The 14,917-nt window shown below is 46.8% G+C and overlaps 1 protein-coding gene across 1 annotated transcript in view; it reads left to right on the plus strand.

Annotated features, from left to right (window-relative positions):
- Nucleotides 1-14,917, plus strand: part of WDR90 (WD repeat domain 90) — a 240,642-nt gene that overhangs the window by 47,758 nt on the left and 177,967 nt on the right. Inside the window, exons 9-10 of the mRNA XM_030212253.1 lie at nt 2,249-2,497; nt 8,227-8,286. Coding sequence (XP_030068113.1) covers nt 2,249-2,497; nt 8,227-8,286 — 309 coding nt within the window. The remainder of the gene's footprint in view (nt 1-2,248; nt 2,498-8,226; nt 8,287-14,917) is intronic.

The following is a 14,917-nucleotide window of genomic DNA, read 5'->3' on the forward strand; positions in this document are numbered from 1 at the left end:
TGAAATTTGCAAAGCAACAACTGGAAATCTATGCTTTCTTTTGTCTGTCATTACAGATTGGATGTTCAAGCTCGAAGTAATGCAACTCTTGGGGCCGAAGTGTTAGAGGCAGGGATTTCAGTATCCCACCGTCAAATATTGCTTTAGTACATCCTAAACATTTGGACTGCTCTGATGGGATGATAAGGAAGGGTAAATTAGTTCTTACCTGCTAACTTTCTTTCCTGAGTCCCTTCAGACCAGTCCAGAACCCACCATCATGGTTCTTAGCATCAGTTTGTTTTCTATCTTCTGGATTTTTAAAGATTTTGATTTTGACTAGTTCACTTTCCTACTGGATACTTAGTCTGGAGGGTTTATCCTTTGTTAATATTTCTCTATTGTATGGTTCATTAGTGGCAAGGGGAGTTTTTTTTTTTCTTTCATTTCCTTTGCTCTTCTGCTTTGCTATGATAAATACTCACTGGCCAAGGGTTGCCCAGGGTTCTAAAGTGATGTGCTCACAGTTCAGTCGCTCTCAGCCTCCACCTGCTGGCAAAACAGCACAAACCCAAGTATCTTAAATACTTAAATAACCACTCAATTCTCCACGAATCTCAATCAGGATTTCGGTCAAATCACAGTACCGAAACTGTGCTAGTGTCTGCAGTGAGCTCATTTAAACAAGAAATTGCAAGGAGCAACAACATACTCCTCCTACAATTCGACATGTCCAGTGCCTTTGACATGGTTGACCATGAAATACTATTACATATACTAGAATACTTCAGAATAGGAGGCACAGTTCTCAAATGGTTCAAAGGATTCCTGACCACAAGATCATACCAAGTAACAACGAAAGCGGACAGATCACCCCCATGGACACCTGAATGTGGAGTACCCCAAGGATCCCCCCTCTCACCAACCTTATTCAACCTGATGATGATGCCTTTGGCTAAACTTCTAGCAACTGAAAACCTCAACCCTTACATATATGCAGATGACGTCATGATCTCCATTCCGTTTAGACACGATCTAAATGAAATTACCAACGAGATTAACCAAAGCCTCCAAATAATGCACTCCTGGGCAGATGCATTCCAACTGAAACTAAATGCAGAGAAAACACAATGTCTTGTTCTTACCTCACAACATAACACAAAAAGCTTCTCGACCATAACCACGCCATACTGTTCTCTGCCTATCTCTCAAAACTTGAAAATTCTAGGAGTAACCATAGATCGAAACCTCACTCTCTATGCTCATGTGAAAAACACGACGAAAAAGATGTTCTATTCCGTGTGGAAACTCAAAAGAGTAAAACCTTTCTTCCCGAGATACATATTCCGCACCCTGGTACAGTCAATGGTGATAAGTCATCTTGATTACTGCAATGCACTGTACGCAGGCTGTAAAGAGCAGAACATCAAAAAACTCCAAACTGCCCAGAATACTGCGGCCAGAATCATATTTGGAAAAACCAAATATGAAAGTGCAAAACCCTTAAGAGAGAAACTCCACTGGCTCCCACTTAAGGAACGTATTGCATTCAAGATCTGCACAATGGTACACAAAATCATTCACGCAGTCGCCCCAATCTACATGTTAAACCTCGTGAGCCTACCTCCCAGAAACGCCTCAAAATCATCCCGCAAATTTCTTGACCTGCACTTCCCCAGCTGCAAAGGACTAAAATACAAGACGATGCATGATACCACCTTCTCTTACATGAGCACAAAGTTATGGAATGCACTACCTAGAGACCTGAAAACAATCAACGAAACGACTATCTTTCGCAAATCCCTCAAGACATATTTCTTCAACAAAGCCTACAATGAAAACCCAGAACTGTACTAATCCACCTCTGAAAACCCATCGTTTAATATACCTACTAAATTCCTTCCTTCTTCTCTCTATTTCTCCTCCTAATTAATCTCTGCACAACAATAATTATACCTGACATCCAGGATTAACTGTGTGTAACAAAACTATGTAAGCCACTTTGAGCCTGCAAATAGGTGGGATAAGGTGGGATACAAATGCAATAAATAAATAAAATCTGAGCTGGTCTGGAGGGACTCAAGGAAAGAATATTAGCAGGTAAGAACTAATTTACTCTTATTGTTCATTCCGCACTGGTGCTGTGTGTTGTGATTAGCTCTGATCAGCATACAATATTTAAGTGGATAAAGCTTGTTTGCTCTGATGTTTTATGTGGTGTGAATGGTTCTTCTCTGACCTTTGCTCATAATTTCTAAATATTATGCAGAGGCCTCATCGGACTCAGTTACTTGCAAAGAGCATTCCTGAGGTTAATTTACAGACTTCTCAACGTCAGGATCAGACACCGGCTCAAGAGACGGATGAATTCAGTGAAGAAGCCTCCAAAGATCGATCTGAGGAAGCAGCTCGTAGATCTACAAGTCAGGTGTGGCGAGCAGAAGATGGTGGGATCCACGTGTATGTCCAAAATGAAAGTGGTGTTAGCATCCACAGACACAGCACCAGTTCAGAGGAGGTAAGTAGGGCTGTATACACTCCAGGGCTACATTCAGACGTCATGCGAAGGTCAATTTTCAAATGATGTATGTGGGTAAAAAGTGTTGTATGGGCATTAATTGACTGACAATTGTTCTCTGTCAATGCAAGTAGAAGTCCACATATTTTTCCTTGGTGTATACTTTTGGCTATATTAAGAAATGCATTCCTAGGAGCATTTGACGAGGATAAAGCTATCCATAGAATGCATTTTCATACCTTTACATTAATGTTTCTAGAAATAATTATCCTGTAGAAAGAGTAGGTGTAGATATTTTTTAGATAGCCCCCTAGGGGAGCAGCATCAGACTGGGACTGAGGAATACAGCAGGAGGAGCATTCATAGCATCTTGGTGGGAGAAGGCCCACCTATCTCTCATTGTGACATCTGGGGTCCATATTATTCCCCCTCACCAAGGGTCATCTCTGTAATGGGTGGGTTAAACTGGGAGGGTTTATTAAATAGGGGAACCTTCCATAGTGTCCCAATCCAGAAATGAGTGGGTTATGTCCCTCTACCAACAAATGGAGATAGTAAACCTCTGAGGTTCTCTAATTTCAGTATTCTGTCTGTCTAAGCAGGTGGATGGACATATCCTGTGCAGCTCTCTGGATGAGCTTTGCTCCTAACTTGTTCTATCAGGTTTAGTTGAGCCAGTGATCTTGACTGAGCTAGGCCACTTTGGGGTACATCTGGTGGTTCCAGGTCCCTCCTCTGCCCCTTCTCTGCCTCTCTTTCCTGACAGCATGCTCTGCTAAATAGCTCTCCTGCCTCTAGTATTGGGGGGGGGGAGGCAGCCTGCACAGCACTGTCTGGGGAGCAGAAAGTTACTTTTGTCCAATTTAGTCAGAGAGGACACAAGGCTGTAAGTATTTACTTTTCTTTGTCGGCGCGGGTTCTGGATTGGTCTGGGAAGCTTCGCTCTGCCGGTTGATGTGGGGACCGTAGGGTTTTTGGCAGGCTCTGCAGCCAATTATTTGCTGGTTGCTGCCATTTTGTTTATATGTTTCAGAAGTGTTATAAGGCTCTGGACATTCTTTTCTCGGGCGTGCGTGCTCGTGCTCCCTGCTCTGTGATCTGGGCTGCCCATTGCTCTGCTCTGGCTCATAGGCGTGCACTGCAGAGATGATGTTGTGACAGTGCCAGGGGGCCTTGGCGGTTTAGTCTCCCGCGCCACTCTTGGTATTCTTCTGCTCACTGCACATTGTTTGCTCACAGGGACTGCTGCCTTGTTTGTTTAAAAAAAAAAAAAGACACATCGTCCCGTAATCCTTCCAGTGCTGCTGTCCGGTTAGCCTGGACTCTGCCACTGGTTCGATGCTTCTCTGGGCCCTCATCTCAGGTTCAGCCTTAGGTCCATGGCTTTCCTCCAGACCACTTCCTGACGGGGTCAGGCCTCCGGGCACCCATTGTCATGGATTATTCTTTCAGTGCCTCTCAGGGGCACTGCCTGAGCATTTGTCTTCTGTGTTCGGCTACCATTGGACGCACAGCCACCTTGGCTCGGGCTTACAGGGTTATGGCCCCTGGTTTGGAGGAACCCGGCTTCCCTGGTACCCTAGACCAGAAGGCGGCAGCTTTTTTGGAGGCTTTTCTTAGGTTTGGCATGGTTTCTGCCCAACCTTCGACACAGCTTGGTCATCTGTTGTTGGGTGGTTGGCCCTTGGTAGGTGGCCACCGACTCGGGCTGTGAGCCTTGCTCCTTCCCTGGATGTTCTCTGGAGGGCGGGTCTCAAGACTCGGTCTCCAGAGGGCGGGCCTCGCAGAGTTTCGACTGGTGTCATAAGTCCTTGCTTGCACTTGGTACTGGGTGCAGATCTGGCATGGCCTCTGTTTCAGCTGTGAAAGTTAGCCTGGCTCTGGAGCCTTTGCCTAGTTCCATCTATGGTCATAGAGCGTTGAAGTCTGCCAGATGCCAGCTTTGTCTATAGAACCTTGCCTGACCTCTGTTTCAGCTGCAGAAGCTTGCCTAACTCCGTTGTGGTCCGGGGAGCCTGACCTCTCTCTAGTTACACCCCCTAGAGGCTTATTTGTTTCCAGCTTTGTACTATGGCCTTGGCTTGGCCTGGTTTACTGGGCAGCCTGGTCTAGTTCCGACTTTGTCTGGTCAAATGGACCTAGCCCCGACTTTGTCCAGACAGCTTTGTCTAATTTTGACTTTGCCCGTCACCCTAGCCTAGTTACGACTCTGTCTGGGCAGCCTTGCCTGGCTCTGGCTTCGACCGAGGAGGCCTATCTAGCTCTGTGGAGCCTTGCCTAGCTACGGCTGGGGGGGGGGGGGGGGCTTTCCCTCTTGCCCCCAACTGTTGAATCCTGCTTAGCTCCATTTCCGGCCATATGGTTATGCTAGCCCAAGTTTTGGCCGTTGAGCTTTGCCTGTATCTGACTCCGGCCGTCGTTTCTGGCCTACCCGTCTCTATGGATGTTCGGGCTTGCCTACCGACGACTTCGGTGTTAGTAGCCGAGCCTGACATAGTCTTGGTTCTGACCATCGTGCTTGGTTTAGTCCATCTTCGGCTGTCTGGTCCGGCCCGAATACACGGCCTTCGGCGGTGGCTGGTGTTTTCTTCCCTGGCTCCGGCCATGCATCAGTTCACTATGACCCATTTTCCTGGTGGGGCTGGCCAGATTTTAGTGTTTCGGGTCTTCCTACAGCTGACTGTCGTTCTTTACTCTGACATGACCTACCGTGTTGCCTGCTTACCAATGTACCTAGCTTCAGCCCATACCGGAGAAGCATCGGTTGCCACAGATTCTTCCTTGTCTTCATGGTGTGTCCAATGGAGTCTTCTCTGTGTGGAGACTCTTTTTCTTCTCTCGGGGGCAGGTCCAGGCCTGTGTGTTTTCTATTTTTCCTATTCTCCTAGTTCCAGGCTGCATCTTGGTTTGTGGATCGGGATTTTGAGCTACCCTGTGGTTCCCTGATCCATGAAGGAGTTCTGTTCCACGTATTCCATGGTGGTTCAGGTGGAATTCTCTATACCAAGCTGATAGCGTTGGTCTCAGTATATCTCTTGTGGGTTCTTTCCTGATAATCCGTGACTGGATATGTTTCCTTGCCTAGCATCTTACTGTTTATTGGTTCTGGGCCTGTGTCCCTTTTCAGCGTGGGTCTAGGTGGCGCATGAGATTCCACACAGGCAGTGTTTTCATGTGTCTGATTCCATGTTTGTGGTGCTGTGGGGCTCACCTGGCGGTGGAGAGTTTATCCCAATACTGCTTTCGAAATTGGCTTACCGCTGGTCTTCTGTCCTTGGCCTTTTTTTTCTAGTGCCCATGTTCTGGATATCCTTGAGCGTACTTCCTCTGTTACCTTGTTACCTTTTCAGAGTTGTTTCCGCTGTAGCAACAGCTATGGTTGTTCGCTGTTGGTCTTCGGATTGAGGCGTACCTGGTTTATTTGTTTTGTTTTTTTCCTACGGATTGAGTTGTCCTTCCCTATTGTGGAGTGCTTTGGTACATCCCACTCATCTCTGGATTGATCTGTGGGATGCTATGGAAGGTAAAATGAGTCTTTACCTGATAATTTTCTTTCCATTAGTCCCAACAGATCAATCCAAAAGTCCGCCCTTTGTTGGTTAACCAGGGTGTTTTTCTCATTTATTTAGATTCTTTAAGGATTGATCAGCGCATCAGGCTACAGGTTTCCACTTCGGATATTTCCCTGCCACAGGAGCGGTGGAAGAGGAGCCTACTTGAGGCTTTATAGAGGCAGGAGACAACTTCCGCATTGAATTTATTCTTCTTATTCCATTGTTTTAGTATCAACAGTACTGAAGTTAAATGGATGCACAGATCCACATCTAGTAAACCTCTGAGGTTCTCTCTTTCTCCGAGGACAAGCAGGCTGCTTGTTCTCACAACTGGGTTGACGTCCACGGCAGCCCCCACCAACCGGAACAAAACTTTTCGGGTGGTCCCGCACGCAGGGCACGCCCACCGCGCATGCGCGGCCGTCTTCCCGCCCGTGCGCGACCGTTCCCGCTCAGTCTTTTCTTATCCGCGCTGGAGAGAGCTGCGTTCGTCTCTCTCTCTGTCAGCCCCGGAAACCGGATTGCGCTTTTGCCGCGAGATTTTTCTTCATTGTGTTTTTCTTCACTTCTCTGTTTCATTTTTGTTAAAAAAAACAAAAAAAAAAAACGAGAAGAACTTTGTTTTCCCTCGTCTTTTTAGCGGGGGCGTCTCGTTGCGGCCTTGTGGCCGCGCGGTCGATTTATTTTTCGAGGTGTGAATTTTACCGCCAACATCGACGACTTTGACTTCGCCGACGCGATTTTCCGTCGATATCCTCGAAGGTCCCGAGTGGATTTAAGAAGTGTGGTCGGTGCGGCCGGCATATCTCGCAGACTGACACTCACGCTTGGTGCCTCCAGTGCCTCGGGCCGGAGCACGATACCAAGACGTGCACCTTGTGTCTCAGCTTACGGAAACGGACACAGGTGGCGAGGCAAGTTCCACGGGACCGTCTTTTTGGAACTTGCGCCGGCCCCTCGACGTCGACTTCGACGGCATCGGTATCGACGGCCGGATCTTCGGTACCGATGTCCACGAAATCGGCACCAACGGCACCGACCCCAGGAGCACAGGTCCCGTCGGCCTGCCGGTCTTCCGGAGACGGCAGGGGTGAGCGGCCGCGTGGGCAATCGGCCCCGGTCACTCCCTCTACCCAGGGCCCTCGGGACCGAACTCTGTCGGACCCGATCCTTCGAGGCCGAGGGGGATCTACCTCTTCCTCTTCAGTACCGCCGAGCGCCGATGACGGGCACCGGAAAAAGACAAAAAAGCACCGTCATCGGTCGCCCACGGCACATGTGGCTCCCGGTTCCAGAGACGATTCGACGCCGAGGAATTTACCTGTGTAAATTTTGGATGCACAGCTTTCTAGAATGCTATGTAACTTGAAATGCTTTTCAGAACATTCTGTTCCAGTCACATTTCAACCTAGGCAATAGTATATGGTGCAACTGGTCCACGACATTACATCCTTCTGATGGAAGGGGATCTAAAATACTTGGGTAGCTGCACATCAAGGTACATGGATCCAGCTTCTCTGTTGGATTATGGCACTGTGAAGAAATAGTGTGTTTTAAGCTTGTAAAAGGTATTAGATATTTTCCTGTTTTAATTATGTCCTGACTAAGCAAAAGACCTGGTATGATCGTAAGGCCCAAAGTAGAGAGTTTTATGAGGGCCAGTAGGTATTTGTTTTAGTCCCAGTTCATCAGAATAAACTGATATGCTGCCTTTGTTTCTCAATACTCATTAGACACATCATGCAAAAGTTATATGTTTCTTTTGTGCTGCTGTTGATTCTTAATGCATGTTGTTTCTGGCATGCTGGATTTGTGCTTTTGGTGTTGCATCACTAATTTGCACGCTGTGTTGTGCCTGGAATGCAGAGTTCTAAGTATTTTTTGTGTGTTGTGGATTCTTGTGGCAAACAAAGAGAAGATGACAGTGAAAGAACACAGTCAATAATGGTGCTCTTAAAATACGGGCATGTGTTCTCGGCCAGCTGGCTTTCATCAGGAGTCTATAGAACATAAAATATGCATATACATGTATATTGATAATGGTAATACAGCAAGTCTTGTAACATGTAGCTCCTATTTCCATTGCAATGTTTGTTGTTTTTTTACTGTATATAGTTCGTTCTTCGTCTTTATTATTCTGTTTGCTTTATATATTTTTTTCTCTTTCTTTTTTAGGCCATTTACACCAAGGTGGACAGACCAGAAACATTTTCTGGAAGGAAAATATCTAGCAGAGTAAGAAAAATATGTAAAACAAACCAAACCTGGAATGCTGCTATTTTTATATGGAGATATAAATTTATGTTACAGAATGTGGAGCAGGCTCTAGGATCACCTAGACAAACAGAAACAACTGTCAAAAGTTTGGGAGGGGGCATAGAGTGATGGAGTTGGCCACTTCTCCATTAGAGAGAAAGGGAGTCTTTAAGGGCAAAGGTATAGAAACTTTTGTGACAATTGCAGACTTCAGAGTAGAGGCTTGTAGATTGACGTTACAAGAGTTTATTGTACTGTTTCTAGGAGGAAGATGGAAAAGTAATGCATGGAAAAAAAGCAAATGGTGTTTCTGATTCAGCGGCTCACCTAGAGCCAAGATTAGGGAATATATTGGGCTTATTTAAATGCAAACACCCATGAGACTGTCTAATTAGAGCCATGTCTCAAAGTTACAAAGGGCACTTATTGATTCAAATCATGAACAGGCAGTGAAAGATCAGAAGCCAAAGCCCACCTTCTTCCAAAATGAGCCAGTTAAAATCTATTTATTTCAAATCTCTGACATTACCTGTCAGTCTAATGGAGGACAGTTAGTATCTGGAATCTAGTCACTTATGGTATGTGCTATTTATCAATATGTGCTTGCCACACTTAAATAATGCAAAGTGAATTGTGCTGCATCTTTTTATTGTCTATTTTGATTTTATTTTCCTTTTAAAGTATTGATTGTGTAGCACAGTTAAGATGAGAAATACAAAACTAATTCACATGAAGTGTTATGCTTTAATATTTTAAGGGAATAATTATTAAGGTCTGGCAAAGGTTGGGCTTTTACCACACCTTAATTTACTTTATTGGTCACCAACCAGAGGTAGCTCAGTACTTCGGGTTGCTGATTCCCTGATACATGAAGAATGCAACTTGCAATAAACTAGACAAGCTGGATATATTAGGCTGTTATACCATGTCCTCATGCTCCTGGATGGCATCTTAAATTAGCCTTGTACACACCTGGCTCCCCCTTCCCCCCCCCCCCCCAAGCAATTCTGCCCTCTAAAGAGCTTACCTCCAAAAAATCCCCCTGAGAATCCACTCCCTATGACTCTGCCCCCCCCCCCCCCCCCCCCGAGGTGCCCCTGAGCCTACCTTAGGGTTCCTTGGTATCTAGTACGTTTGGGGCAGAAGCCATCCCCTGTCACTCCTGCTCCTTGTTGGCTCTGGCTTCAAAATGGCAGCCTGATCTCTTCAAGGGGAAGCTCTTTGGGGAGGGGTCTGATTTTTTTTTTTTTTGGGGGGGGGGGGGGGTTGCTTTCCAGGTATTCAGTGGAGCCACAAGGGGAGTCTCAGTGGGGGGGGGGGGGGGAGGGAATCAAGGTCTCCTAAGGCCCCTTTAAGATGCCTCCCAGGAGTATTCGGCAACAGCTTTGTGGTTTGATGCTCTCAGGATGGAAAAATACCTCCAGTTTTTTGCTGGTGGTATTTTTCCTAAGAATAATGTGGCTTGTAGAGTTCACTGCAAACCTTGCTATTAATTGTATGTAGTAATTAGCTGTTTTGCATGCTTTGCATCTCATTACTATGTAACCCATGGTAATTTAAACTAACTTGCGGAATGGTAATATTACAAATGCTATTTGCCCCTTAACACACTTTAGTTGTATTTGATTGTGTTTATTTGTAAACCACCTAGATTGGTATATGGGTGGAGTACTTGAGACGGTAAATAAATTAATTAAAAATATAACACATGCTATAAAGCTGCAGACATTTACACCTGCTTTTTCTGTGGGCACATTTTCATGGAAAACAATGAGTACAAAATTGAGGATGAATCCGTAATGTTATTTTGCTAAGGGGGCTTACTCAAAAAATAACCAGATCTCTCATGTTGGAAAGTTACACATCATTGGAAGAATGTCTACTCTAATTGCTCGGTAGGCATGTTTGGAGGAATAATGGAGCAGTTATTGGTGAGACAAAAGTGAGGAGTTAGCGGTATGTCCATTGATAGGCACCAAGAATTATCTAAGTGGACTGTGCTTTGCAGTGGTGTAGCCAGACCTAACATTTTGGATGGACCCAGAGATAATATGGGTGGGTACTCTGTATGAGTAGTGTTCCTTAGGATACTAGAAAATAATGCCTTACAATGCACTTGATGATGGATTTCTAAGTAGACTGCGCAACAGCTGCCCTACATCAACATTAACCCCATACATACTTAATGGGGGGGGAAAAAAAAACAATATTTTTAAATAGTTACATTATGCCAGATTTAAGTCTACTATAATGGCAAATATATCAACACTCATAACAGGATCCTGCAATATAATTAATGGCATATATTTTGCATGTAAATGCCTGATTAAGCAAAACAGGTAAAATACCTTTGAAGTTCTTTTCCCTTCCTTTGGCTGTACTGCTTCCTCTCTATTCTGATGCTGACAAAATAAAATTGCCACAGTTTGGCACATATCCTTCAACTTTGCTTTATAATAAACATTTCTCTGAGGACAAGCAGGCTGCTTGTTCTCACAATTGGGTCGTCGTCCGCGACGGCCCAGGAGACCGGCAAATCCCTAAGCAAACAAAAAAGCCTTCCATAATGCACCGGCACGCAGGCAGAGCGAACGGCTTCCTGCCCGCGGCGCGAGCATGCCCTCAGTTCTTTTTCATCTGCGTCTGGAGTGACATGGTATTCCGCTGTGTTCATTTTTGGCCCAGGAGACTTTTTCTAGCGTTACCGTGCCCTTTTTTTTTCTTTCTCCGTGTTGGTGTTTTCAAAAATTTGAAAAAAAAATCCCTTTATTTCTTTAGTTTTTTTTTTCACATTAAAATTTGTTTCCTTCTTTTTTTCGTCGCGGCCACCTTTTATTTTCCTTTTTTGTGCCTTTTTAATTGGCACAATCGAGTCCTTTAATTTCGCAGCTGCCGTTTTTCCGTCCATGTCATCGAGGACACCCAGCGGCTTCAAGCGTTGTACTCGGTGCAACCGGACCTACTCGGGTACCGACCCCCACGCGTGGTGTCTCCAGTGCCTTGGGCCTGATCATTTGCCAGCTGCTTGTAAGCTGTGTTCTTTAATGAAAAAATGGACCCAAGGGTCTCGGGAGGCTCAACGTGAAAAACTTTTTGCTGATCGGTCTGGTCCTTCGGCATCGGTACCGAGGTCGGCGGCGTCGACGTGAAGGGAAGCATCGACTTTGAGAGCGCAGGTAATGGCTCCCGAACGACCACATCGCGCTGGGAGCAGCAAGGCATCGAGTGGGTCTCCACCTGTCTCGAGGCCTACTGCTATGCAGGCCCCCCGGGATCGACCTTTGTCGGACCCGGTCCCGAGGAGGTGCGAGGATTCCATGTCGTCCTCTTTGGTACCAAGGAGTCTCGATGATGGGTGTCAAGCGAAGTCTAAAAAGCACCGCCATTGATCTCCTTCCATGCGCGGTACCGAGAGCTCCTGGGAGCCGAGGGATTCGGCACCCAAGAAGCTTCGGCGCTGTAGAGGACTGTTCACCCTCTATTCAGGAGGTGCCGATGCGTCGGTCTTCTGACAGCCTGGTACTGGCTCTCGAGCCCCCTCAGATTCTGCCACCGACTCCTGCGCTGGCCCCTCAGCCTTTTCCGATGAAAGCTCTCGACGAGTGCATCAGGGCCCTTCTTCCAGAGCTTCTGGAGGGATTGCTGTGTCAGTCTACTTCGGTGCCAGGGGTGCTTGCGCCTTCTGCACTGACTGTTGAAGCGGCATCTGGTCCTTTGCCTGTGGTGAGGTACCCGACCTCGGTGCCGCTTGCGGCATCGGCGTCGGTTGCCACCTGGGTCGACTTGCCTTCGACTTTGGCAGAGGAAGCTTTGCCGCAGTCCAGGCAGGGGTCGACTTCTTGGCATCCCCCTCGAGGCCGTTGCTCCTCAACATCGAGACAGGCTCGGGTTCGGACTGCTCTTAGAGAGCTTTTGTCCGACACTGATGATGAGCGCTTGTGGGAGGAAGAGGAAGATCCCAGGTATGTTTCTGAAGATGAGTCCTATGGGGTCCCCTCTGAACCTACTCCGCCAATTGAAAGTCTTTCTTTTTTTTCCTTTGTTCTGGAAATGTCTAAGGATATTCCCTTCCCTATGGAGGTTGTGGATGAGCCCAGGGCCGAGATGCTCAAGGTCTTCGATTATCCTTCTCCACCCACAGGGGTTGCAACGGCTCCCTTGCATAACACTCTCAGGGAAGTTCTTATGCGAATCTGGTCGTTCCCTCTCTCTAATCCAGTGGTCCCCAGAAAAGCTGAGTCCCAGTACAAAGTCCATGGAGAGCCTGTAATGGTGAAGTCTCAGCTACCTCACGATTCCATGGTGGTGGATTCTGCTGTCAGAAGAGCCAAGAGTACTAGGGGACTATGCCTCGGCGCCCCCTGGCAGAGAGTCTAGGACCTTGGATTCTTTTGGGAGAAAGACGTATCAGGCTGCTATGCTCGCAGCCAAATTTCAAACATATCAGCTGTACACAAGCATCCACTTACTGAACTTGGTGAAGCAACTGTCCTGTTTGGTCGAAGCACTTCCTCCGGAGCTCGCCGAACCTTTTCACCAGGTGGTCAGGCAGCAGAAGGCGTGTCAAATTCCTGGTCAGGGGTACTTATGACACTTTTGATGTGGCATCCCGAGTAGCTGCTCAAGGTATAGTGATGCGCAGGCTCTCATGGCTGCGTGTCTCTGACCTGGATCATAAGACCCAACAGCGGATGGCGGATGTTCCTTGCCGGGGGGATAACCTTTTTGGCGAAAAAGTAGAGAATATGGTTGATCAGATCAAGAAGCACCATGATGCTATGGATTCTCTCTCCTGCTGGGTGTCTTCTGCTACCACCTCCTCATCTAGGAGGTTTTTTGGAGGGAAGAGGAGTGCTCCCTATTCCTACAATAGGCGTAGGTACATTCCTGCTTCTCGGCAGCCTGTCCAGGCTCACTCCCAGCTCACTCGTTTCCATCAACGGCTTGCGCCTAAGGCCCCTGCGGCTCCCCAGTAAAAACAAGGGATGGGCTTTTGACTGGCTCCAGTGCAGCATAGCCTCAGCAAAAGTGTCCATGCTGGACAACTTGCCAGTCGGGGGGGGGGGGAGGTTGATATTATTTTACCAAAGGTGGCCTCTCATAATCTCCGACCGGTGGGTTCTTCAAATAGTCTGGTTAGGATACATCCTCAATCTGATATCCAAACCTCCAAATTGCCTACCGGGAGATCATTCTTACAGTTCCCAGCACAGGCAGGTACTTGCAGAGGAACTCTCTGCCCTTCTAAAGGCCAATGCGGTCAAACCCATTCCACCAGGGGAAGAAGGGCTGGGATTTTATTCCAGGTACTTCCTTGTGCAAAAGAAAACAGGGGGGATGCGTCCCATCCTAGACCTAAGGGCCCTGAACAAATTCCTAGTCCGAGAAAAGTTCCCTTGGCACCCTTCTTCCCATAATTCAGGAAAATGATTGGCTGTGCTCTCTGGACTTAAAGGACACCTGGGAACTCGGCCCTTTCAGTACTGTGTACTGCCCTTTGGTCTCGTGTCTGCGCCCAGGGTTTTCACAAAATGCCTGGCAGTTGTCGCAGCGTTGCTACGCAGACTGGAAGTGCATGTGTTCCCTTATCTCGACAGTTGGCTGGTGAAGAGCACCTCGGAGGCAGGCGTTCTACAGTCCATGCGGATGACTATTCGGGTGCTAGAACTTCTGGGCTTCATGATCAGTTCCTCCAAGTCCCATCTGGTCCCGGTTCAAAAATTAGAGTTCATTGGAGCTCTGTTGGACACACAGATGTCTCGAGCTTATCTTCTCCAGGCAAGGGTAGACAATCTCCTGGCCCTCATGTCCATGGCTCGAGCGTCTCAACAGATCACAGCTCAGCAGATGCTGAGGCTCTTAGGACACATGGCCTGCACAGTTCATGTACTAATTCCAATAACAGTACCTTTAAAAAGGCAGCAGTGAATATACATAACAGCAATATGCATCCCATTGGAAAAGCCAGACAAGTCAGACTCATAGATCCCCATACAAACCACATGCCAGCAGAAACTCTCACCTGCTCAGTCATATGCAGACCACAGACCAACCTTCATCAATTAGAGTAAAGGATCAAAAATTAGAAATGTATTGATTTTTTTTTTCTAAATTTCTATGCCACACTATCTTCTATTCTAAGCAGGGTTGCATTTCAACACGCATAATTTTAAAACATTACAAAAACATAAAACATAAAGACCTTCCCTGCCCAGCATCAGCCCTTCCTTTCTCTACCTTACCCCACCCATCCATCCCTGTAGCCCAGTATCAATGCTTCCCTTCCCCACCATCCATCCCATAGCTAAGTATCAGCCCTATCCTACCACCCCACCTCTCCTTGTAGCCTAGCGTCAGTCCTGTCCTACTCTCTACCCAACCCCCAATTGCATTACATATAAGACTATTTTTATGTCCTGTGCACTGTCCACCCAGAGAAAATCGCCTACGTTTAAAAAAACTTTTAACCTAGGCACTGCAGGGAGCATCCCCACCCAAAACCCCACCAACATGAGAAATAGACAACCTTTTTAAAATTAGCCTGGGCACAATTAAAATATATTATTGGTGTGTTTCTGGGTGGGGTTGGGTTCTTCACTGCCTATGACAA

Source organism: Microcaecilia unicolor, chromosome 8 (genome assembly GCF_901765095.1).
Source record: "Microcaecilia unicolor chromosome 8, aMicUni1.1, whole genome shotgun sequence".
Classification (NCBI taxonomy): Eukaryota; Metazoa; Chordata; class Amphibia; order Gymnophiona; family Siphonopidae; genus Microcaecilia; species Microcaecilia unicolor.